Source organism: Megalops cyprinoides, chromosome 1, assembly GCF_013368585.1.
Source record: "Megalops cyprinoides isolate fMegCyp1 chromosome 1, fMegCyp1.pri, whole genome shotgun sequence".
NCBI lineage: Eukaryota > Metazoa > Chordata > Actinopteri > Elopiformes > Megalopidae > Megalops > Megalops cyprinoides.
The window spans coordinates 55,168,232-55,195,790 of record NC_050583.1 but is presented as its reverse complement, the minus strand read 5'-3'; the positions used below and the strand labels follow the sequence as shown (position 1 = coordinate 55,195,790).

The following is a 27,559-nucleotide window of genomic DNA, read 5'->3' as shown; positions in this document are numbered from 1 at the left end:
TCGACCCTGTGAACACACAGGAAGAGCGATAAGAAAGGATGCGGGGTGACCTTAAAGCCGGGCTGGCTGTGTGTCACTGCCCTTCGGGACTGTGATGTGGCTCTGAGAGTACATCTCCGGGATGTAGCTCCGCTTCCTCTGTCGCAATCACTTAAAGGGGCTAAACACAACCTGGGAAAAACCCGGCGGGGAGAGGTGAACCATGCGAAATCTGTGTCAGTGTTGCGAATTTGGGAGGGACTGAGAAAGGGAGTGCGCTGGAAGCCCAGTGCCGTCGTCCAGGGGGAAAAAGCTCCCTGGACCATAAAGCAATTTGGATGAGGTGATGCCGGTCCAAATGTTACATAATCAGAGACGGGGGCGAAAATAGTAAATATCTGTTTGCTTTATTTATTGGAGACAATTTATGGTGTAAAAAAATGGTTGTGGACTGTTGTGGACTGTATCAGACCTATGCAGGAGGCCTTAAACATGCAAAATTTAAGACGGTCAATGTTTTTATAGTGATGTACATGAAGAGCCGTTACAATCGGCCTTTTGTTCGTGACCAAGTTGGCAACAGCGGTTTGTTGCGTCAGCTCGAGGGAACATTTTGGGGTCAGCTCACAAAATGCTGCCGTAACTCTGCCAAAGTGGATCAGTAGGGTTGTGCGGGAGCCCCTTGGTCCTGAGCTTGATTATTGTTGAGCTCCCAATTCATTTTTTGAATAGTTGCGCGACAACAGAGGGCCGGCCCTGCGCCGCAATTTCGAGGTCAGCTTGTAATGAAGCGTTGTTACAGTCGCATGGGCAGCTGCTTCTTTCATGAGCAAAGTCAGGTTCATTCGCAGTTCAGGGTGACGCAGTCACCGTTTCGCAGGGACGCTCCACTTGGCTCTGTGTTTTGACGCTCGGTCGCACCGCCACCACCAAGGAACGCGTAGCTCGACTCTGATTTCTGTTCAAGGATTCGGTTTCCGCGTTTAACAGAAAGCTTTCAATGCAACAGAAAGGGTTGCATTGATGATCTTCTTTCCATGAAAAGAAAATAAATATATTAAATAATAAATAAATAAAAACATTTTATCTAATATTTAAAAACACAAAGATAAGGCAAAGAGACCATTTAGCTGACTTGCAGATTTACTTTAAGTCTTTCAGTATTTCAGTGTTTTCGGCAGGGATTATCCAGGATTTTTTGTTTCTAGCATTTCTCTTAATCTACAGACAGAATTTTTGAGCCCATGTGCGGCGCTGGGGCTTTTAGTAAAATGCTAAAATAAATGAAGCGTCAGCTAAGCCAGCAGAGTGCTTGCTGAACGGACAGCCTGCCTGCCTGCAGTTGACTCATTGACCTCAAAGGTTTTGTGGTGCACAGCGCTGCCAGCGCCACGTTTGCATGGTCATTGTAACGCAGCGGCTGAACACCTGTCGCAAAGCCATCTTCCACATTTCCTCACTGTCCCTCTGTCCTCTCACCTGCCACGTGGGAACGAACGAGCCGTGCTGGTCATATCACAGTGGATCTGTTAATGGCGATTAGCCCACCCCCCTCGGGGGTCAGCGAGAGGTTAGGGTCTCCCGTGAAGGAAACATGGGTCTCTTAGTTCAGTGGAGTCACTCTTAGTGGAGAGCTAAGAAGTGAGTCTGTTCAGTGTAAACCTTCGGCCAGGTCCGCATATTAACTGCTGTGAAGAGACGCTGCAGGATCATCTCACCAGTTCACTGCGTTTTAGGCGTGCTGGCCTCGTCTCAGATCTGCCTGTGACAACAAAAGCATTCCGCTCGTCCAGGCCTCGACGTGTTTCGCTATCTCAGCCCCTCGCCATCTCGTCTCCATCCCCGTCCCCTCCTCTCCCGCGTCCCACGCTCCCCGTCTTCGTCGCCGCCGGCTCACTCCGACACCTATCAGTCTGTTTTCTGTCCTCCTCTTCCCCCTCCACCGCTGAACGCTGAATTTTTTAGCCCTTTGCACATTGTTTCTGCTCTGATTTGTCCTAGAGAAATGTTAAACTGGGGTACGCCTGGCTTTATTTGCCTCTCAGTCAGCGGCCCGGTTTCAGACCCCTTCTCGTGATTTGCGTGCCGCGTTGTCTTGGCAACCAGGTTTCGAATTCCTCAAAGCTTCTGCTTCCTTGCACCTTTCCAATTTAACTTCACTTGTTACCGTGTCAATCTCAGGTGAAATTAGTTTCGTGCAATTGAGGCTCATTTACTCCAGAATTTTCCTGCAGGGAGGGGAACAGTCTCCCCCACATTCCTCCTACTCAAACAATGGGGTAATTTTTTTGTTCATAACACAAATTCCTAACAGGTAATCGGAGTGTGTCTCTCACTCCACGCTGATCATGTCTGTTTGCTCAGAGACACACAGAATTTCCTACAGCGGCGTGATAAGGAGAAAGAAATTGGACAGATTCTAATTAGAGCAAAACAAGAACAAGCATAATTAAAGAGACATTTTACTACATCTTATGTACTTTTTAAGTTTCGCCAAAATTAACAGGAAAAGGGGGTGCTTTTGCTTGCTGTGACACGACCTGTGCATTCTCGTGATTCTTGGCTGGGTTCACATCTACAGTACAAGAAGGACTCTGGAAGCTCGGAGACAGCTCTCCCCCCTGACAGACGTGCCGAGGATGGTGGCCTCTCAGGGTGAACTGCAGGGCAAATGGGTGATAATCCCTGGGTTTCTCTTAAAACCGCGGACGTAAAAAGACACTGGCTGCCACAAGCGGTCAACTTTGGTGTTTGGTGGGCACTCCAGCGTTGTGCGAACAGACCGATGCGCTGTTTTTTTCTCCTCTACAAAGGAGACAAGACGGTCCTTTGATGGTGACAATGAAAGATGGGCAATGCTAAAACAAACACCGCTATGATTGATCATTTGATGCATGGCCTTAACAAAAGTGAAAATGGATGATGAATGCAAACGCCAAGCACAGAGGGGTGGGAGGTCTCCCCGCAAAACGGCTAATGGAGCTCGCGAAACAGGGCTGCTTCTTACCTGAATTAGGTTTTCCCAAAAAAAGGGAAAAAAATGGTATCAAAAATGCCTGGAGATCAAGTGAAAAGACAAGCATAGCGTGATAGATATCTCAGCCTCATTAGAGGCACTTTATACCGTGAAATGGGTGTTATAATGTGTAAATACACATTAACCAAAGCCTGACTACACAGGGGTGAAATGACCAGAGTGCCAAATATTTATCTAAGGGAATGTGATTATTTTACATGCTTTACATGCGTACGACACATTTTTTCCGTAATTTCAATAGAAATATTTACAGAAAGAATATACTTTTTCCAGTCAAAACTTTGACACGGGTAGCGAGCCGTTCATGGTGTACTTCCCCTCATGTTTTGTGGAAGTCTTTGCCTGTGTGTTCCACTGAAATAATTTCCTTTAAGTTTCCACAAAAGCTCTGGTTTTCTGCCTGATATTAAAGCTGTTGTATTGTATTGAAAGCGAGGATATTGCTGCATCCCATTTCAGATTTCAGTGGCAGTGTTTCACATATGAAAGCAGCTAAGGACAGAAAAGCTGTGCTGCCGCATGTTGGTCATGATACCATTTCTTTGACAGCAGATCGGAGGAAAGGCTAGCATCTGCACAGTGCTCTGTGATTGAACACCCCAGCTAAAGGCATTGTCCCGGGAGGTAACCGAGGCTGACTCCGTCTTTGTCTTGACGAATCCAAGGATCATAAATCCCAGTGTAGAGCTTGTTTATGGAGGTGTGCCTCTTTGATTGCTGCACCTTTATAGTCCCTGGAGGGTGTGATTTGCCTGCAGATCCAGCAGTCCTGTCCCACACAGCAGCAGACCTGTGTTACGACCCGCATATCAGGCATCAGTCGGGCTGGTGTAAAATGCTAAACAGCTGGTTGATGCTGGGAGTCAAAATCAGGGGGTAAAAATGGGCGTAAAGGGGGTAAGACTGAGGTAAAGGGGGTAAAAATAAAGGTGAGAAAATGATTCTGATATCCAACAGTGATGTTATTAAATTCTTTGCTTGAACTTCTGTTGCCTGGCAGTTCAGGCAAGGTGGGTGACACAAACGCCTGCCGGTGTCTTAAGAACCCAACAAGATCGAACAGGCAAAGGATGACCCGAACTCTGAGCAGCGTCCGCCCGCCCTGACCCTCCACCCAACCCATTGTTCTCCCTCCCTTGTCTCATTACACCCCCGACCTCACAAGAGGGCCAGCAGACAATTAACATCTCCAGGGCTGCCAGGAAGCCAGGGCCACTGTGGACAATGCCGTCACCGAGACGCTTTGTCTCCTGGTTAATGACGGCACTTAACAGGTACCACTTCAGATGGCCTACACCAAGGCACCGGGCCTGTGCTGTGAACCCCCCCACCCCCCTCACCACCACCACCACCACCACAACCACCACAACCACCACAACCCCCAACAAAGTCCTTTTCAATTAGCTGTTTTTTTCCTTCAAGGTAGTTGTGTTTACTCCAGAAGAATTTACAGGTAAACAGAATGAGGGCTACTGCTCCTGTTTTTTCCTTAGGTTCCCTTGCCTGCTGCTGATAGTTTAGCTCAACACAGGTAAACTCAAACATACAGTTTACAGGTTTCTAAGGTAATCAATTATATTTCATCCAGTAGTGCATGACAACAGTCATATTATTAATTAATTAAATTATTCATTTATTGTTTTATCTCTGGCATGTCAACATATTCATTGACTGAGAATGGATTAATGAAACCAACTGAGACTAATAGTAATTAAATCAGTAGCCTATATGAGATAACCGGATAAAAAAATTAATAGAAATAAATCAGTCTGCTCCCCGGAGAATGAATAATTAGGTTTGAGTATGCAATAAATAAGAATTAGCATCACAGGGGTTGCTGTGAGGTCAGAGGTCTTCAACCAGAGCAGGCAGAGCAGTGGAACTCAATGGGGGGAACGCTGGCCACTAAAACAGACCTCTTCCCCCAGCTGTGTGGAGCAGGGCCCTCACCTGTCACTGTCCGTCCCGGGACTGCGTCCGCCACACCTGGGCCACCCCGCACACCACACTCACACACAGAATTCACAGCCATCGGTCCTTCCCGATTCTACAGCCGGTTTCACTGCGGCCCTCAGAGACTTGTTTCATGATGTTTAGGCTGACAAAAACTCTGAACTTTCACCCAGCAGATATTCCTTATCCTGTGAAGGCAGTGTGATTGTTGTTATTGTTAAGCTCCAGTAGGAGAGGAAAAACTGGACCACTGAGGTCTTTTTGTAACTGTAGTGATTAATTGGTGCCGATCATATCATGCTATGTTTACCGCGTCTTGCATTAGTGTTATTAGTATATAATTATAATTAATATTATAATTGTGTAGGTTTGAAAGAACCTGCAGCTGGTTAACGTATCTCTGTATTAACTCTGCATTAGTGTCACTCTGTCATTCATATTTCCTCCTGGAGGTTTTTAATTGGTTTACATGTGAGCAAAAACTGCCCCACTGACTGTTCTTTTACAGCTAGGCTGGGACTGGACTTTAAGCAGGGGCTATGGTGCTTATCTGGTGAACTGAGGATTGCATTTCGACATTGGGCAGGTCCTCCAATAACAAAGAGATTGTTTAAAAATGTCTGATGTTTTGCTGAAATGCACACATGTAGACACGCATACACGCACACATTCACACACGAGCGCACACACACATACACACACTCACAACCTCACTGCCTGGTTCGGCATACGTCATTGCGGGAGTGCTAGGACGCCTTTAGCCTTCATCTGCTCTGTGAACCTTTAACATGCTACAGACAGCCACCATGTTCCACAGGTAGAACATTATCATGAAAACTGACGTAATATATCTCCACCTTTCTCGGGAAGCTGCAGTTTACTTTTTCCGTGAAAGCTGTGAATGTTTTCCCAGTTGAAACAGGTGAAGCAATTGAAGACCTGGTTGATGTTAACATCTCTGAAATGCGTTTCACCATTTAGTAACTTCCACAATTATATGTTCAGTGAGTTTGTGATTTTAGTGGAGGTTCTTCTTTTTAGGTGTGGGAAAACTCAGCTTGCTGAGTTACTTTTTGGAAACCGCAGATAAGGCAATATAAAGACACTTACCATAAATGTCTTTCATCTGCTCACCCACAGGAACAGCGGAGCACTGCCCAACATTTTAATTTTGGTTTGCCTTCATCCACTATATGTCCTTTGTCTACTGATATTTTAAAAGGCATTCACCAGGGCATGTATTATTTCAGTGGAATTAGCATCATAGCTAATCTTAGCTAATTAGCATAAAACTCACCTGCATTTTGTTAACACTACCAGCTCACAGCTAAGGAAGAAGACATAGACAATGTGGAAAGAATTTTATGAGCTTCAGGTTCCAAACAACAGCTGCTGGGCTTCTTTGCGGTCTAAAACAAACCTCAGTCAGTTTTAGTACTGGCAGTGTTAAACGAATATGTCTTTTTTATTCATCAGACCATTTTTGCCCAGCAGACAAAAATTGGCATCCTCTAAAAAGCGAACATAGGGGCTTTAGTTCTCTGTTTGGTTCTGGCACAAACCAGCTCAGATGCTGCAGGAAGTGCAATGGAAAGAGCTGAGGGTTGTGAACACTGAAACATTATGAGCTGAAGTTGTGCTTGCCTGTTGGTCAGGATGAGGAATGAGCTGGCTAAGGGGCCAAGTTTACCTAGCTGCCATTAAACTCCCACACAGCTGATAAGTCAGAAGTCCCAAAGAGTTCAGAAGCCAACCTTTATTACACCTCTATAATTTAGTTCTGTTCCGCACCTGGATATTATTATCAGAGATAGGCATTAGATCGATAGAGCTATTATTATGGTTTTTATTTACCTGCCCTTTTAGTACTGTGCATGTTTCTTTGTTTTTTTTTTTTTTTTTACATCATAATGCATATTTTCCTCCTCTGACCCTGTAACATAAGAAAACTCCAACAACTGTTAAAGAGCTGTTTAAAGTGCGTGCCTTGGTTTTCTTAGTCTTTCCAGTGAAGCGAAACAGTGTTTTCTATTAGTAATGATGGACTGCACCCGATAACTGAACCTTCCCACTTTCCCTGACACGGGAGTGAACCCTCCGAGTATGAAAGGTAGAGATAATGTGCGCTGGAATAGGGGTGAAATGTTGCGAGGAGCGCTCCCCTCTCACTGAGGTAATGGGAGATTTGTGGCGGGGGCCAGTCAAAGAGGTAACTCTTTCAGCATATGTGTGTGTGCAGAAGTGTCACACAGGCCTGCTACTCTATATCGCTCCTGCCCTCTCAGTGAACTGGGCAGTCTTCCCCGACGCTTTATTTTAATTCCCGCCATGGCAGCTGTCTGAAAGCCGCAGACGCCGTTTCGGACGCGCTCCGTGCTCTTTCGCGGCATTAGGACCTGCCAGGAAAAAGCAAGTGAACCTTGTCTCTGTGTGCCATCGGGAAAGCTACTTGGTTGCACAGATTCACATACCGCAGCGGCCTAAAATAACTCCACCTATCAAATTGTGTACTTGATGGATGGGGGGAACATATTAAGTGTCAACCTATCAGTGAAGCGTGCGGGCTCTTCCTCTAAAAGTTCTGGAAGGAGGTCGCCGCAACTTGTGAAGCACGTCTGCTTGACAGCGCATTGTTTTATTCGGACCGGAAATGTGTCCTGGCAACTGGGGGTTCAGCATCAGGCGTATTCTAATACACTGAGTTGTTGCACATTATAATTAGAAAAGCTTGCAGTTTAAATTGGACTAACGCACATACCTGTCTGTTGCCATCGCCAGCATTCGTACACATAGTTTTTATCATTTAATAGCATCAAATAATTGCATCATAGCATGTAGGATACAAGGCGTGAATGGCCTGGTGCCATGGCTCCCCTCTGTGCTTGCCATTTGCCACAGCAGGGTTATTCTGGATCAGAAAATACACAGGGCCAGAAGGGTGAACGTGTCTGCGGCTCGAAGCGACTGCCTGCTGAAGGCGGCGCGTGAGTGCTGAGCGCTGAGTGCTGTCGGCCAGCTGGTCGTCCTCAGCGCTATGAGAACGCAGGGGGAGAAAGTCGAGCGGAGTTCACGTGCAGGCCAGATGACACTCTGGGGAGGGGGTGCAAAGGACACGGAGGAGGCAGAGATGCACAGAGATCGTAAAAACCCCCTGATAGCGCATCTGCATTGGGAAGTGCAGCTCTTAATGTGAAACACTTACAGAATAATGACCGCAACAGCAGAAGCAGCAGCAACAATAACTATAATCATAATAATTGCAGCGTATTATTACTACAGCAGTAGCAGTAGTAGTGGCTACTTTGTAGCAATGAGTTTGTAGCAATGAGGATGATAATAAAGATAAACATTATCATTAGGTATATGCAACTATATTTTAAACTACATATAGTTGCATGCAAATACATGGTGATGATGTGGTACCAGCAAACACAGTTTTACAGCTTTTGGTTAACCACACTTGCATTCAATTTCACTTGAACTGTTAAGCCATTATAAGGACATTAAGCTTAAACATAGAGATCAGGTGTGATACATGATTTGGAACTCCATGTGATGCCTTTGTTTTTATTTTTCAAAAATGGGCTAAAAGGATTTTGAGCCGTGTCCGTTTCATCTTTATGAATATACAACTACAGGAGACGCTTTTCAAAAAAGAAATGCACAGCTATACACTTAAAAATACATGGTATTGTGGTACGTATTTTTCCCGTTCTGGTATGTCAGCAAGAGTTCAGGGTAGAAATGTAATTTGTTATAATTGGTTTTGGTGTACTTATTGTACACTGAACATAACGGGATTTACAGATTCCTCCTCTCATGCTGTCGTAATACTGCAGGCAGCATTGTGGTGCATCCCGGCACACTCCCGGTGAACCGTCTGTCGGTTGGCTCCTGAGTGATCCAGAGATTAGGTCTTAAAAGGACTGTGGCAGACTAGAGCCCCTTATCTCACAGCCCCAGAGAATTCGCAGTGTGGCTCCTGAAGAGAGGTCCTCGCGGGGTTTATCGGATCAGGGCCAAAGAGACATATCTTTCTTTAATAAATCACAAGGGGGGGCGGGTGTCTGAGCAGCCTTCCTTGGGCCGCATGTAGAGTTTCATAGTGTCGGATGAATGTTTTAAAAAGGTTTGGCACGGTGCACAGGAGCAATCTGCTCATGGTGTGCTTATGACGGGCGAGGAAAGATGTGCTCTTGGGGGGTCACATCTCATTGCTGTTTCTCATCACCGGCTTTGCTTTAGGTTAGGTTGGTTTCTATGATGAGACAGACCTCTGCTTGGAGCACGTAGCACAGTGTGCATCAGAGAGTTTCAGGGCCGAGTCCCAGATGGAGTGTTACTGTTGTCCTCCAGACCAGGGCACTTTGCCTGACTTTTTTCCAGTGAAATAATACCATGTATGGTGCAAAATATTCTGTAATAATAAATAGTCTGAAACATTGTAAACTTTGCTGATCTTACAGACTGCCATTGTGATTACATGTCTTGAAAATAATAAATAGAACTGTGTTCATATTTTTTTTCATTTCTGGGTAGATTTGGACAAAAAAACAGTTAAATGTTTAAGAATGTACATGGGCATGCAATCAGCATATACCCAGATTGTCTTTGATAAGCGGTGTAGGTAAAAAGCTCAAATAAAGTGTGTGCTGCCAAAAAGCCCAAGAAACTGTTTCTAAAGAATTACATTTCATAAGATTTTGGATTTTGGCATTAACTGTAAATACACCTTTCACAGAATATAGCACTGTGGTAATTGTGCATGGCACTGTGGACGGTTGTGTCAGGTGGTGTGCTAACACACGGAATGACACTAATGCACTGTGCATCATAGAGTGATGTCATCTGTCCATGCGTGAGGCACTCTGAGAGTACCACCATGGCCTGGAATAAGGGAGCAGGGACCCTAAAGTTTTTATTGCTGTTGAAATGGATGGGGTGAGGTGGGGGGGGGGGTGAAATGATGCCCGGGACTTCTTATGACTGTGTGAGGAGGCTTCCTGGCGGGGGCAATGAATTTGTTATTGCGTCGGCCGGGACAATGCTCTTCAAAGGGGGAGTCCTCACAAATGTGTCAAGGATGTGTTACTTCCTTTTCGCGGCGCTTGTGGGCCCGCCGTGGGCGAGAGCCGTGTGACTCCCCCCCGTCTCCCTTTTTTATGACCGCAGAGGTATTGGCATGTATGGGTAAAAAGTAGTGTCCCCCTTCCAAGGCTCCAGCGGTGCTCGGAGGGCTCCGGCCAGGCTCAGGTGTTCCGTCTGCGTTTCCCCCCGGGGCGACTGTAAGCCCTCCAGGCTACTGATCCATTGTGATGGGGTGCCACAGGATGCTCAGCAATGTGCCATTGTCCTCAGCTTACACAGGGACGTGTGCACCCCTCCTTCTTCCCTTTCTCAGCTCCCCCAGTTTCGTCCTCGCTAACCTGGAATCTCAAACTTCAGCTTCAAGTGACACAGGGAAAATTTAAATTTAAACAAAGTTTCAAAGTTTTGAAGGTTTTGCCCAAATCTTCACAGAAAAAAATGTTACATTCAAAACAGATGGAGTACAGTTTGAATGTAAAAACATGTTGTGTACTATAAAAATATGTAACGTACTGTCATCCTCATACACACTGTGCAGTTCTGTAGTACATGTGGTGTGGATACAGAGCAGAGTATATTGTGGAAAAATGCATATAATCAAGAATGTACTTCCTTTTTTTGTCACTTTAAGTTTGTTATGATGTTGAACAGGTCTGCAGGGTCAAAACTGTGCCCTGATTGAATCCAACATTCAGTGTTCTTTAAATGTTTTTGCACAAAAAAAAGAAAAGAAGAAGAAGCAAATTAGGCTAGAACAACAGTGCAAGTTTGTTTTCATTCCTGAACCAGTTATGCCTAGTGCTGGTTTGCACAGCCTAGTCAGGGCATCAGCCAGAGGTGACACGAATCTCAGCCTTAAACAAATGCATAAGAGTCATGACCCTTTTGTTTGGTTTTTCATCCTCTGTTCCAGACAGAGGGGAAAGCCACCAGCAGGACCAAGAGACGCAAGTATGAACACAAAACCTCTGAAAGAATGTATTAAATGGCAGGGCAGAGCTTAGCCCTCCTGCAGCAATGTCACTCTCTACATGCGTAGCTGGGCGAAGCCTAAAGCACACACAGGGCTGGTGAATAGAACTGATCAAACAGTTAAGCTTGATTTTCATTCGCTCTGACTTTATTTGTGCTTCTAATGAGAGTGGGGTTATAAAATAATTGCAGGGGTGGACTGTACAGCCAGGGGGTGGGGTGTGTGTGTGTCTGTGTGTGTGTGTGTGTGTGTGTGTGTGTGTGTTTGGGTGGGGGGGCTCCAAACCTGTCAATCTCCTTAAATGCGTGTGTTCACCTTCTGGGATTCTGAGTGTTCTGCAGGCTTTTTCTCTCAATGCAGTGCACTCGTGGAACTGCCTGCTGTGCCCTGACAAAGTTCATGGTTGAGCTGAACTTTTGAACTTATTGCGGTATGTGACATGGCAGTACAGTCTAAATCAACCTTGCACAGAGTTTTTATAGCATAAACAACAATGTTAATGACACCATGGTTTATTTGCCCTGAAAGACATGGGAGTTCATACATTTCCTTGCCATTTGTCCTCCCTCCCCTCTTTTTTTTCCGTAGAGAGCTCAAAGCACATTTTGCGTCTGCTTCAAGGAAGCAGAGAAATGAAAACAAGTCACCTTAAATGCTGATTTAGCGGTGACCGTTTAACATTTCGACGAACTCTACCTGACCTCACGTCAAAGGCCTCGCTGGAACAAGTCGTATCAGTATTTGTGATGGGAATGAAGCCTCCTATCTTGTTTCACAGACTTCGGGGCTGGGAGTTCACACAGGCGGTCAGCATCAGACGGAACAGTTTACAGGCAGAGACTCTGTTAGTAAACGCTCTTCCAGGCTATAAAAAACAAGTACAAACATCCGCCAGAGTCAACTATAGGTTGAACCAGCTTACAGATGGTTTTCAAAATAGCTACTACCGGGGACATCTGGGTTCAAACAGTCAGTCAAAACGGGACTGATGGTTCAAAATGTTTTGGAAAAAAAAAGACTCCATGAATATAATTTGCAGAGATCTTTCATTGTATGCGTAGCAACATATGCAATAGTAATTAAATAGATAATTGAAGAAACCTCCCAAATATTTGGCATGCTAAAAAATCTTAAATTGATTGGCAGATATGCTTTTAAAATCCTTCGCTATGTTAATTTAATTTACAATATTTGCTTGCATAGTTTTCATCCTCAGAAAAAAGAAAAACTGGAGAATAAACAAACACTTCAAATTATTCATATTCAAGGACTGTGCTACCCTCTTCAACTTGGTCAGCATTCTTTTGACAATAGCAACAGATCTGAAACAGCAATCAAACAGGACGCAATCAAGTAGGAAGCAGGACAGCATTAGACACATTTTGAGACTACTCAATTAGTTCTTACTTTTGGAAGGACGGTGCAGATGCGCTGTGAGAAACAAGAAGAATGCGGTCATCCTGACCCCTGCCGTGACTGCACTGTGAACGTTACGGCATGTTACTGTCTGATACCATGTTTGGGTTGTTCTCCCTCTGGTCTAAGCATCCGTCAGTTAGCTGTTTGGTGGAGCGCCGATCTTTATCTTGGAGAAGATATTGGGCCGCATAGTTTCTATTTTAATAAACAAAACGGTAAGGAAGTGCCAATGGTATGTTTTCTTCCTATATTACTCCAGCTGTACGTACTGGGAGGGAGATGAAGGAGCGCAAGCCCAAGATGAAACAGCCAGAGGCCTTTGTCAGTCATGAACTCTGGAGGATGTCTGAACTTGTCTTCAGAAGTTCGTAGGAGCTGACTGGAGGAATGCTGGAGCAACAGATGTTGTCTGAAACAGCCTGTAATTATCTCTCTCCTTGACGGGGTCCCGCTTTAATCGGCTTCTGGTTCCTTGTGTGGCTGGTTCGTGTCTTCTGAAGGGCGTACGGAGCAGAAATCGTACCCTTTGTCACATGTTTGGGGCTGTGGAGCGTGACATTGCTGTTTTCATGAGATGGACAGGGACAGACACGGTGCTCCAGTTTGTCTTGGTCGGTAATGGTGCTCACTCTGAGTGATGGCTGGGTCCAGTAGCCCAGAGATCGCTAGTTCAGTTCTGGACTCATTAACCGTCTCTGTCAGGGAGTCTGCAGTGACGGACCATAATTGACTTCCCCCTCAGGATAGGGTGGGCTCACATTGGCCAGGGTTCCTCACCTCGCTGCTGTCTCATTGCCTCCTGTTGACTTATGGCTGGTCAGGTGCTGATGAACCTAGTAGGCTGTCATCAGTGAAGGAGGCACTGGGACTCCAGTTAATGCTAGCTTTCCTGTAAGACAGTGTGCGGCAGGAAGGGGAAGCCATGAGTCAAGCCCATAGTTTATTTGGCAATTCCGTGAAGCCAGGGATGACAAAGTGGGAAAAAATATATAAAAAAGAAGTTGTACACACATTTCCGCTTGCCCTGCTGACCAGGTTAAACTCTTGATTTGCTCTGTGTTGTTGTATATTCCATGGCCACTGTCCCTGTGTGTCTGTGTAGACACAGTGCAGTACAGAAGGTCAATTTACTTGTTGTGGATGTAAAATTGTTTGCTAACTGAGTGTAACCTGTGCTGTGCATTAGCTAGGTGCACGCGTCGAGTCTCTGTTGTAGAGTATGGCCGGAGGCTGCCGGCGGAGGGTGTCTCTGCTCTGAAATCGGTGAGGCTTTGTTCACACACCTCTTTTGGCTCCATGACTGCAGCAGCAAAGTGCACCCAGCGCTGTTATGTGCTTGTTCGCACGCACGCATACAACTAGAGCATGCTCCCCATGTGCGCAAAGAACAGAGCTCTCTGGCAATTTCAGATGAGGCCACACTTATACCGATTATCAGGGGCTGTGTCTGCTGTCTTACTTTTTCACTGTCATTGACAATGATCAATTTAATAAAGTCAGGTTCATGAAACAGGCAAAAACAGCCTTCAGTCCTAAACATGTTCCTAACAAGTAACACCTTGAGCTCCTTCCAGCTCAGTTACTAAGGTCACTGCTATAAACTTCAGAGATTGACAGAGCCAGCAAGTTAGCCCTAACAAATCACGTGCAACCTTCTACTGTGCAGCTATCACTAGCAGTCAACTGTGGCAGTGCAGTAGTGGCACTGTAGTGGCATAGTGGTAAGGAGCAGGGCTTGTAACCGAAAGGTTGCTGGTTCAATTTCCTGCTGGGGCACTGCTGCTGTACCCTTAGGCAAGATACTTAACCCACAAATGCCTCAGTAAATATCCAGTGGTATAAATGGATAACATGTAAAAACTATCCTGTGTAGGTGGCTCTCGATAAGAGTGTCTGCTGAATGCCGATAATGTAACTGCACTACCCACTCACCCATTGGTTTATGTTCATTGGTATACTGAGTAGTCTTAAGAACAATTTGTGCTACCTGCTTCTGGCAGTAATAACAGCTTTGATTGCCCAGTCACATTTGCAGCTGTGCTGTGTGCATTTTGACTGTGTGCACACTTTACAGACAAGTTTTCTCATAGCACATGTATGGTTTGCACACACCCCCAGCTGTCAGAGGGAAACTCACAACTGTGTTCACGCTCTTAGTGAATAAGACCTTAGAGTCCTGGAGATGACACTAGTCACTCACCACTGTGAACCGGATGCTGCCACCACACCATGTTTGCAGTATGTTTTGTGTTTATTTTGAGATTTCAGTTACAGCCTTGTCCAGTCTCACAGCCCTTGTGTGACCCAGGACACTTGTTGCCAACTCTGTGATTAGGGGCAGTGGTGTAGCATAGTGGTTATGGAACAGCAATCATAACCGAAAGGTTGCTGGTTCAGTTCCTTACTGGGGCACTGCTGCTGCACTCTCAGGCAAGGAACTCAACCTGCAATTGCCTCAGTAAATATCCAGCTGTACAAATGGATAACATGTAAAAAATTGTAACCTATGTAAGCTGTTCTGGATAAGACTGTCTGATAAATGACTGTAATGTAAATGTGATCTTTTTACACAGGAGGACAGAGCCCACCACCTTTGGAATATGTTCTTGCATCATTGAAGATTGAGCGCTAGATTCTAATTGCCGCTGAATAAAATCATGCATATCATTTGGGGATTTATGCGCTATTCAAGAAAGACACTGCTCTGTTGAAGTCTCTTTACTGAGATGAATTTATATATATTGTGAGTGGCCTTTAAAAAATAATTTCAGGAGTTGGATAATCCAAAATGGATTTAAGAGTAATCTCCAGACCAACCAGGTAACAGGTAGCAAGTACATTTCCCATACTCTGGTTGTTGTCTATGGTGTTAGCAGTGTAGCGCTTCTCCAATTTGACTAGAGTATCTTTTACAAGAGCTTAATTTCAAAAGTTGTTAAAAAGGGTGTCAGTCCTTCATGGTGTCAAGAATAACTAGCTACCAGGTATGTTTTAGCAGTTATGAGGTTGGTGGGGTGGGGTTCAGGTTTATTTCCTGCAGGTGTTGTGGCATGGCCAACCAGGATACCATTAGACTGCAAGCATAATTAAGGCCTGAACACTGAGCCTCAGAATGAGCTATAACTACCCTCCTAAGACCCGGTTTATCTCCAAGGCTCGAAAAATGAGACTTGTTTAAAAAAATCCTTACATAGAGCTGTCAGAGCAAGGAATGAATTTCATCATGCAAGAATCAGAAAAACTAGTTTTCACTAGGCCAACTCAATGACAGCCCTTATTTTCTTGCCAAATGGAGAAAATGGGACATGGCTATCATTCATTCTACTGTTTCACTGAAAACTGAGAAACTGACTTTGTCTCCCATTGCTGGGTCTGAAGAAAGGCAGCACTTGAACTCTGTCCGGGTGTAGTTGTTTGCGGTTTGCACAGAGTGAAAGCATTCCCCATTAACGTGGCATCTCTAGCTGTCAGGCCCTTCTCGGTCAGAACTAATGAGCCTCCTTGGTGGAGAGACAGTGTTCAATTCAGGGCAGGAACAGGGTGGTTTTTTAAATAATATGGTGAGTATTCTTCTTTCATCTTTGTTACGAATGGACCATCATCATAGCTCTGTGTGCTCCATGCATGGGACAGGACCAGACATTGTACTCTGTGAAAGGACAGCTTCAACTATCAACATGATAGATTACTGTAAAATGGTGTAATATAAATAAACCTAATTATTTTGTGATGATTCTTAATATAACTTTTATGGAGGCCCATGTCCAGGGTGGCCATTTAAAACAATGAGTATGATGCATTCATCCATTCATATATCAAGGAAAACAACTGAGATTAAATCATCAGATCAAGGTCAAAACCTGGGACATGACTCCGATGTTCAAAAGCCAGTGCTTCTAATCACCCCACCATGTTTCAGTGTAAATGATGCTAATGTTTCACTTGAATATGGACCTGTTGCTGAGCCAGTATTTGTTAAGCACACAGGCCTGGGTGTAGCACATTGTTTGCTAGCGTCGTAACACGGTAGTATGTATCATTGAGACCTAATGAGGAACTGAGAGTTTTTTCTATCTCCTGAATGAATGTGATGTTCATACGTATCAGTTCAAGCTTTTCACTTTGCCTTTGAAGCAATACCGTATCAACCCTGTGTACTATGGACTTTGAAATGGTGAGATGGAGAGAGTGATGCCACAAGTTAAACCTGGGAGATTTCTGATCATGGAAACAAAAGGTCTGTCTGTACTTCGTACCTTTTTTTGTGTGCTGTCAAATGTATGGATTCATGACGCAAGTTGACAAACTTGATTATTTTTACACAGGCCCATGCTTTCAGTCATTATTATAATTAACACTACTGTCGATAACCCGGAAGAGCAGATAGATGATGGATAGTGACTTGTACAATACTTTAAAATGAATAATTAACATGGAACTGAGGATGTACATTGCTTTATACACTACTTTTGAGTCTAAAAATCAGATTTTTTCAGCCACAATTTATTTGACTACTACTTCTTTTTATTTTAATATTAGCTGTACAGAGAACAAAAATATACATACATAAAAAGTACATACAAAATATATCAAAAATCACATGTGCACAGAAGATTCCTCTGATTAATTTAGAGCATTTAACTTTTCTCTTAAATATATTTGTGAATAATTGGGTTATGCAGGTCACAGATGGCCATTGCTAGTGTAAAAAGTAATGCAATGGTCATGAGCAATATAAGTTGGATATTGTTTGAGATAGATTAGAATTGAACAATATTGAGTCTCTGTGTGGTGTGCCTCTTTATCATTGAACTTTGCCTGACCCTCTGGAACCCCAGAAAAGCTTCTCCTGATTATAAATGATTGCAGCAGGGTTGCTAATACGTAATCTGATTGAGAGTTCGAGGGTCTGATATGATTTCTGCAGGAGGGCAAGAGTGCATCAGACTTGCAAATAGTGTTAGGAGCATGCTCATTGACTTTCCTGGAAGTGAAAATCCCATTTTCACTTCTGTGAAGGGGAAAATGTCGCCATTAACGAGATCATTACCTGGTCATCATCTGTTTGTTCTGCCTGCTGTGCTCTGTAATAAGCTTGGCTGGAGTTGCTTTATGTTTCCTATAAGGTCTCTGAGTACAAGCAACTGAATACTTTGACTGGGATATTAGTACAAGGATTGACAGCCTGGAGGAGAGGAGACTTGCAGTTTAAGTCATGGATGGACGGGGGGTGGGAGAGGAGGTTCCCTCGGCTTTCATGCATGAGAATTTGTTTTCCTGCGTCATTAAGTAAATCCAGAGTATCCTCTGGTTCAATTTGAACTTCATATCTGCTGCTTTTTATTTGTTTTAGCTTGTATTATCGAAGTTTGAGATTACCTGGTCAGGGTGCTCAAGGAATGTTGCCCAGGTGTGGATGCATGGAGTGAGGGGGTCAGTTTATGTGCCTGGGGGGACTTCTGCTGGTGGTCAACACATGGGTGTATCTGAAGGTTATGTTTAACTGGATAGGATGTTAACATCTGTTTGTTTAGGTGAGGTTGGAGGTGAATGCACTGTTTTAGACAGAGAAAAGTTTATTCCTTATGTTTAGTTAATAGGATTGACACTCAACACAAAATACATAACCTTTCAGTGAAAACTTTTGGTCAAGATTCTATATAGGATATATGACGGCACTAATTATTTGCAAATACATTTTAACAGAACATAGTTAAATGTCCTGAAATTACATATGCAGTCCTGCATGCAAAGGATTTAACCCCTCAACTTGCATACACTTAAACAAGGATGTGCATGTATTTTTGTGCATTTCTTCTTGTGGTCCCGCTTAGACACCATTGTTGTGTTAGCAGTGAAGGCCTACCCTCCCCCCCCCCCCCCCCCCCAACCCTTTCTCTTTAGAACCTAATAGTAGCCCTTATCCCTCCTCCCTGTGATTTCAAATTTACTGTGCTCAATAACAAATGGCACAGTGTGTGAAGCAAGTCCGGCAACAATGTAGGTCCAGCCGCAATTACGCTGATTTACTCAGCACAATGTTCAGCTCAGGGGACTGAATAAAAAGGAGTGGGTTTTAAACTTCTTTCATTGTGCTGTAATAAATTCCGTATATGCTTGCAAATTCGGACAAAAAAATGGCTGGTAATTGAGAGTTGCAAAAAAAAAGTTTTGTTTTCCCCCATGATGTTAAACAATAGGCGAGGCAGACGTTCTTTACAAGGTGATAGGAGGAAAAGTTCAGCTGCATCTATCACGGCGGGCTGGACCTGCAGGGATAGGAGGGATGGACATAAAGGTGTCAGCCATGGAGCTGGGAGGGTGTAAATCAGGGGACCCTGGAACAGGCCAAGGAATGGCCTACCGGTGCATCTGCCAGCGTTGCAACGCCTTGTTCTCCCAATGTCACGCAAGGACATGTCCCTTTTCCACACGACTCTCTCTGTGCTGGGAGGCACGGCCGTCCAGCGTTCCCAAATGTTGCCAAGCCCTCCTGTCGAAGACCCTTTTTCTGCGTGAACTCTCTGCCACCCCGCTCCTTGCTCTTTTATTCTGCTGTTCAGCTTCTGCTTGAGATGCCTGCCTGTGCGGCTCATTCTCTCCTGCTTATTTACACACGTCATTTTTTGTCGTCGGCCGACCAGTGCACGTTTGCAAAGATGACAAGACCTCGGGCCTGCTGCTCTCTGGGTTTTCTGATTCTGGGTGGAAAAATCCATCCATGTGTATTTTGACATGAGCTCGTACGTTTATCTACGAGGACAATGACAATATACAGTCACCTAATCGCAACTTAATTGGCATTATCCACTCTTTCTAAACAAAGGCACGTGGAACTAATGCCATAGCCTTAACTTTTCCAGTGCAAACTTCATTAACTTTTACCCCCTCGCTTCTGAGAGTTGAGACTTTTAATTTGTTTCAGCTGTTGTGTCTTTAAATTTTGTCAGGATATCTTAAGTGTTTCTCATTTTACCAATGACACAAATGTTGGAATCTGTCCTCAGTAGTTTTTGAGTTGAAGATAAAAAGCGTGAGTTTGAAAGGTGCTCTTCAGATTTTTGTTGGTATGGCCTTATTATAACTCGGTCACATTTGCGAATTTCCACAGATAAAGTGATCGCATACTTTCAAATGAAATGCTTGGCCACAAAAGGTCTGGAAATTTTAAGCATGCTGAGGAACACTGTCAGCCCCTGAAGGCCACAAATACTTTCTGGTTTCAGTACCTTTTGTTTACTTTGTATGTGCAAGATTGGCAAAATCACACAACCTGGTTCCTGCACTTGATTGATGTGGCATGATATGTCACAGGTGAACCCTGTGAGTTACATTTTTTCAGTCAGTCAAAAACAACTTTATACCCAGGCGAACGCAGGGTCATGAAGTCACCAGACTACAGGCATTGCCTAGCTCGGCTTTGTTTGTGCCTCATGTGTACAAGCACATTGGAATATTGTCATTCCTTGTGTTGTTTCTTTTGGCTTGAGATCAAACAGTTGGTATGACACAAATGCTAATCCGGTGAATAGACTGATATAATGAACATCTTTTGTCAGTGCTGTGAACTGAATCAAGCAGGAAGGTGCACAGTGTACATGTCAACAAAAGGTAGACATATAGTGTACATGTAGCATTGCTGCTTGTCTCATTGCTCTTGCCTCGTCTCATGAATAAAAGTTACTTCAAAAAATAGCTTTTTTCCAAAACGTTTTATTAAATAAAGCCTTTACATTAATGTGTAACTTAAATAAGATGCATTAAGATACAAAAAGCTACTTAACTACATTACAAATTTACATCAAATTTACATGTTGTAGAGAAATGAAAGATCCATTAATATGTAGTGCTTCGAGTTTTTGTTTACAAAAATATTGTAGAGTTCATATAAATATCTAGTATTAAACTATACAAGTCCAATCTAAATGTAGTTCAGTTAGCTCATCTAAAGTAATTAAATATGACTATTTACAAATTTTCATTCTAACAGTATACATGTTCTTTTTTTGGGGGGTGGGGGAGGGGGGCTTTAATTTTCAACATAGCTGCAGAACTTTGTGGGGAGGTTGTCCACTGGGTAAACGGTAGGACCCGTTTTCATTGTTGGGGGTCCGTTCAACAGAGTCCAGTTGCACTTCGTAATCAGCTCTACTAAGAATATCTTCAGTAAAACTTTTGCGAATTCCTTGCCGACACACATTCTCGAGCCCCCTCCAAATGGGATGTAGTTAAACCTCGAAGAGTCTTCGGGAGATTTGGCCATGAATCTTTCGGGCTGAAACTCCTCCTTGTTGGGGAACACGTCAGCGACGTCGTGTGTGTCACAAATGCTGTAAATGACGTTCCATCCTTTCGGAATCTGGTAACCCTGGACAAAAAAGCGTCGATATTGAGTGAGAAATCTATCATTGGTGCATTCGCTACACGTAACAAGCCACAACCCAACCTATTGCATCCCGACTGTCAATTCGAATCGGAGTTTCATTGCTGTGTTGTAAACGGAGAACGGAGCAAAAATGTCCGAGTCAACCGTGAATGGCCGGTGCAGACTGACAACCAACCTCTTCAGAATGCACCGCAACGCCCTAAACTTATCTTCTTGTTTACCACTAACATAAATAACGCTAGACATGCTTGACTAGTGTGGCAATTTATAGTTCCTGCTATAACACTTCATTTCATGATGTGGCATGGGTGATTTTTATCATTTCTATGCTACTGTTGTAGTCATATGACACATCTGTATTACTGATCTAGCCTTATGTGCATTAATCTATATGTCTGTCCGCAAAACTGCTTAATGTAAATGTAGTGGGTAACACAATATAGCTAAATATGACAAAATGCTTGAACATTTGGGCACACAATTCTTACACCAGTTGGCAAGACAGGAAAAAGAACACGGTACATAAATACCGGTGAGGGACGTTTGTCGGGAGTCGAGTGAATACGTTTGCGTTATGTTTCAACTCACATTGAGTTCGAACGTTTTCAGGGCCACGCGGAAGCCTCCGGGGACAGGGGGGTTAATGCGCAGCGTTTCTTTGATGACGCACCCCGTGTACTTCAGCTGCTCCAGCAACTCGATGTTCACAGCTTTCTCCTCAGAATGCATGCCAAGCAATTCCTGTGAAAAGTGCAATAATTACATAAATGCAGACGAGGAAAGGGGTACCAAATCGAGAACCTGGTGACTCGGTTCAAAATGTTTGTAGCGAAGTTAAGTCTTACCGACTCTTGAAGCTCCTGTCTCACGCGCTGTGCCACATCCTGATTCAGTCCCAGGAACATCACCAGAGAGGTGGCAGTGCTGGCCGTAGTTTCATGCCCGCCGAATAACAGTTCCGTCGCAGACTCTTTGATCTCCTTAAGATTAGACGAAATGTTGATTTACGACTTATTATCACTTTGAGATAAAGCTTAATACAACTGCACAATTCATTAAAAAAAAAAAAAAAAACACATAGCATCGTTATTACCTGGATGCTGAATGGCTCCTCGCTTCTCCTGCAATTCTCGATCAACAACTGAAGTGCATCCTTGTGCTTTCTTTCGTCAACACAGTTCTGGATCTTCTTTTTAATATTTTCTTCGATTTTGGAATGGATGAAGTTGCGAGCTTTCAAACCCTGCAAGAGAAACAACAGAAGGGCCACGATTAATGATACGCAAACGCCCCTGGGTCAGTACCATGGTGCGCACAGAAACGCACTTGTCATTTCAGCTCATTCAGAGAAGTAACATGGATATAGCATCTTTTGCCACATACCCGATATAAGCCGCTGAAAGGGACATCGATAGGGAGGGAGAACAGGTTCTTGATCATTTCTTCAAACGCCTCGACCAGCTCCTGCTCATCTGTCTTGATTTGTTCGGGCTCGAACCCAAGAAGAATCCTCATTGCGATGCGGAACATGAGCCGCTTCATCTCCGGGTACACCAGCACGCAAGAATCGCTCTGCAGCCAGTGCTTAACCGCGCATCTCACCTCCTCGCGGATAACGGGGATGTAGTGATCCAAGGCTTCGCGTGAGAACGCTTTCATGATCGCCTGCAAAATCAGTAGACCAAAACAATTCATACCAATCATTCATGAAACTACGGAGATATGAAATGAGTTGCTGGTTACAGTACATATATTTTTGAAAATACTGACAGTATTTACAAGTTAGAGATGCTTGAAGTGCTGGATGAATCCTATAAAAACCACGTTAACGGGGGACAGAGAAACACTGCAAACTTACCCTTTTCTTGTTCTTGTGCTGCGTTCCGTGCACATTGGAAAGGGTGTCGGAGCCCAGAATGGTTCTTACGGACGCGGGCCAGTGAACAGAGACGAGTTTATGTTCGCCCAGCAGTATCTGCCTCACATTCTCCGCTCCCATGATTCGCACGGTGGGATTGCCGAAGAGATGGGTCTTGTAGATAAATCCGTATTTCTGCCGTTTCATCCGGAGGAACTTTCTTCTCTGTCACAGGAAATAACAGTCACATGCAAAAGCAAATTCAGCTGAAGCTTGTCTGTTTCGTTGTAGCATTTAGATGCTGTGGTGGTGCAATCCTAAGGGTTTCACATGCCTACATTATAAGGTATTCTCTCTACAGCCTATGTGCGTGCACCTTTCCATGACCTTGACACCAACGAGGTCTGTTGTTTCACATTTATTTTATGAATATGTGCGGCGCGTTGAAAGGTTCGTGCATTACCTGCAGGACCAGCTGAAGCGTCTCGCCTAGAAACGGCAAGCCCATGGTGCCAGGAGGCAGGGGACTCCGACAGCTTGGATCACGTCCACGGATCATGTACATCTCCCACAATTTAACTGCTACTAAAAACAGCAAAACCGGGAGCACGAGAGTGCAGAGGAACGTTGCGACTAAGGTGTACAAACCCATTTTCGTTAAATGCCAGTGGACTACAATCTGAGGGGAAAACCACAGACACTTTGTGAAAGGTGTCCCAAGTGTTGGCGCTCCACTGGTAAGTCTCAAAGTTTATACGCCCTTTTATACCCTTTCCACAGGTCTCGGCCTCCTGTTACCTTGGTCAGATAAATTAGTTCACACAAAGTTCATCTTTAATTGTGGTGTCATCTCGCTCCGCCCACAAGGGAGAAGCTGCCCCAAACCCTTAACCATTTGTTATAAGCGCATTTTAATACTACCTCCCGTAGAAGCCAGACAATCCTGGCATTTAACTTTGAAAAGGTGTTAATTCCCCCAACACAATAGGAACCATCGAGGGTTCTTTGTAGTAAATATTCCGCAGTTTACACTCATTACTGTGGTTTGAGCACTGTGTGTAATGCCCGGGGCGGGCTTAATTGAACAGCATTTTAAAGATTTAGGCGAACAATAATGCTGTTACGTTAAAATTCCTTATACTAAATACAAGCGAGAAGGCAGTTGCTATTAACATGATTTACGTGTTTATATGTTTCTCTCTCTCTCTCTCACGCGCGTATTGTTGTGCATGTAGTGATACACGTGATTTATAAAGTCCTCAGCATATTCCGATTGGTTATGCTACTTATAAAAATTACCACCAAAAATGACACACTATTAACTGTACAGCTGCATATTGGAAGTAAAGCATAGCAGCGCTTTCATTTGGATTGAGGTGCAATCTGGTTTCCGCCAGTTTAATAGCCTACTTAATCTAAATTGCAACTTAAACTGACGTTTACCCCCTATTCACAATGTCTGCTGTATAAAAATAGAATGCTATCGCTTATATTAAAAAAAAAAACTCGCGGCGGGTTCAAACTTGGGTCAGTTCAAAAAGTGACGGGGCGAAGCAAGGTTACCGGTACATAAAAAGTAAACACCCTGGGAACCACCCACAGCATTTAAGAAGTGCTTTTACGACAGCTATAACGTGGAAGAGGCATGCGACACAGCCGCTTCACCAAGAGACAGAATGGCTCCAAATTTTACAGCGACACATTTCTGGATTTCCCTTTCCTTTGGCGCGTCTCGCGGTGCCCTGGAGCTGCTGCCCTGTATTTCACCTTTCATTCTCAGCGGTGACGCATGCACGCGTGTAAATAAATCATGTCTGATGCGTATATCGGTAGATCTCGACCATTTAAAATATACAATATAATAAACCAATTCATTTCCACGGGGGGTTTATTCAAATACAATTAACGTGTTCAAGCCGGTGACTTTGCCTCATTTTCGCTCACTTCAAACATTGCCCTCGTTGTGAACCGACGTGATAACGACGCAGTACCAAGAACTGGCAATAGTTATGGGTGGTAAATAGTTCAAATGTTATCATATCTTGCTCCGCCCACGCAGATGCTACCTGAAGTTCAAGTGCAGTTTTCATACACTGTACGTGTACGTCTGACATAATTATCCACTGGATTGCCACATTACCGACCTCATTTTCCTGCGAGACGGCATTACCAATAATCATCCGTGCTGTTTGTGATCAGTTCATTTTCCTGTCCGAAACAATTCCTTAGCATTGCCTTTTCGTGTCTAAAGGGATAAAAACCAAGAAAAATGACAATTCAGTTGTCGATGAAAGAGGTAAACATGTTAGGTGTGGCGTAACCTGATTATTTCAACACTTTCAAAGGAAGCCTTCCAAGACTTTGCGGTAATAATTTGCGTATGACTCGCTTTATGTGAATGACAGGGGTGGTGGTGCTATGACCCTTTTACCGATGATCATTTATTTATTTTGTTTATTCCGACTCATTGCCGGAGCTACAGCCATAGCTACATTCCCAGCTAAACAAGCCACTTCGGTTCTTTCCCTGTTTCATTATGTAACGCAGCTGTAGAGTACTTATCTGATGCCGAACTATTCAGTGGGACGAGCGATTTTCGCCTCTGTGTGACCTAATTAGCTGTGCAGGAGGTTAAATGTATAAACGACACACTTTTTAAAACCCCATGTGCGTGTGATGTGCGGTCTGAAGCTGGGGAGCACCGTAAGCGATTAAAGCGCCGGAGAGCTCGGCGATGCCCCCAGGGTTCTCTTCCATTCCCAAGCGCTGACCTGCTTGTGACCTACAACACGGACCCTGACATCTCTGTGAACTCTAGTGTAAACCTCGCCAAGTTCACTGTCCATCAAATAACGAGATACGGGAGCCCGAGCACCAGTAATTATGGCAGGAAAGCTTTATTATCTACACAGTAATCTATTCTCCGGCTGTCAATCACAAAAATCAAATAAAAGGGATAATTAAAACCACTTACAGTAATCTTGTAATTGGGCCACGAGATAAACAGGCTTTTCACTTGTTTGTAAAGAAAGTTTTAATTGGAGCCATGGAAACGGACCTTTTTTCACTGTTCTGATCAAAATCTAGCCAGACTAAACGCTTTTTAGGTATGGTTTGAAAATTACGTTTTTAGATAAACACACCAAATTCAATGAATTTACTGCAAATTCGTTTAAAAACAAATGCTGGTGTTCCTCCTTTTTACCTTCAAATCCCATTTACTCTGAGAACCCACCCCATCTCTTTGCGACAAGTTGACTTTTATTTTGCGGTCTTTGTAAATGTATTGCCTGACCAAACGTTTTGGCGCAGAGAATCTCACCGCTTGGCTCGATTATAACACTAATGTGTTTGATTTGTGCGTTCACATGACATTTACTCACATCAGGACAGGGTCAGGAGGGCAGAGTTTAATGGTTCACTAAAGGGTCACCCTTCCAATCGTCTTTTAAGGTGTAACCTTTTACAGGTTTCCTCTCGTTTGGCTCCTGGGAAGCAACATTAGTAGAGTCCATCCGCGTGATTATTTCTGAGCCGCAGGGATAACGAAGGCTACGTAGTCCTCCAGCGTGACAACAACAATACTACTACTACTACTAATAATAATAATAATAATAATAATAATAATCGTCATCATCATAAAACGTGTTGTTGAATCAATTTTTTCAGAGAAATGTCTTTCGTACAGAAATGGGTTTACATTTTGTAAGATTATTTACAAGCAATGTCACTAAATTGTGGACTTTCGTTGCAAAGCGGTGGATGATGTGTAGTTGGCCAATACCTTGTAAATGTTCGAATAAAGTATTTGGTGTACTCAAACACAGAACGAATATACAATCTACTTCCGTGTGAATGAAAGCAATGAAAGAAAAGCGCAACATTAGTTTCAGTCTTTTGTCTATGTTATAAACGAGAAATTTAAAATATATTACACGAATAAAACCCACAGTCGGCCAACAGCTAATTCAGTTCAACAGTTAATTCGCATATGGCGTGCCACAGTGTAGTGTGATTGCGTCTGTGGAGTACATTCGAAGGAACAACTGGCGGGTATACAGCTTTTAACTGTATCCCACATAATTATAGATGTGGGATTATCACGCTTCAGACATTATCACCACTAATTTACTATTAAAACTATCTCAGTGAAAACTGTGTATAGCTTCATTGGCTAACACATAATCTAGACCAATTTACATCACTTCCATATAACGTATATCCAGTTGTACAGCTCAATATTTACCTAAGAATTTCTCTTGCAATACTTTCCTCAAGGGTTCATCAGCACTGCTTTCCTGGGAAGTGAGCGTGCAACATGTTGGTTCCAAGCCCCGCTCTTTAACCACCACACCGCCACCTTTGATCCATTCGTTGATAATATTTTGATACACTACAGTAACCTGTGACACTCTTTAGCTGCTGTGTTTATTTTGTCCTACCACAGCCTCATAAAGCAAAACACTACCCCTGTTCAACTACAGTTAAGGGATTTTGAGTACTTGTCGTTTTCTGTTCTGTTTACCAAAGTAATATCCCTAAGAATCCTAAAATGAGTTTGTTTTGGCACTGGTGATTGAACTGACTCTGTAGAATGGCCCTAAGGGCCTATGGAGGAATAACAGTACTATGTTTCTGTAAACCATTTTTAACACCTTTAAGACCTGCCCACACTGTGAGATGCCTTCTGTAAATCAGTTATGCATCAGATAAAACCTTAGCTACAGAGTATGTGTTTTCAGATCATTTTTATTCAACTGGCCTCTTGGCACATTAGGGTGCATATAATGTAATGCCAACTGTGTATTTAAATGATGAATAATGCAAAAATGACACAGCCATTGTAATACATAGGTACTGTACATC

General features: G+C 43.6%; 1 protein-coding gene across 1 annotated transcript; it reads right to left on the bottom strand.

The window, feature by feature from the left end:
- Positions 1-20,464: 20,464 nt before the first annotated feature.
- On the bottom strand, positions 20,465-23,345 carry LOC118786785 (cytochrome P450 26A1). Its single transcript, XM_036542110.1, has 7 exons — positions 23,157-23,345; positions 22,694-22,918; positions 22,219-22,500; positions 21,929-22,078; positions 21,681-21,815; positions 21,424-21,576; positions 20,465-20,817 (listed from the first exon to the last, which is right to left on the bottom strand). Exons 1-7 carry the CDS (start codon positions 23,343-23,345, stop codon positions 20,479-20,481), a joined length of 1,473 nt encoding a protein of 490 aa, XP_036398003.1. The 3' UTR covers positions 20,465-20,478.
- Between the last annotated feature and the right edge of the window lie 4,214 nt (positions 23,346-27,559).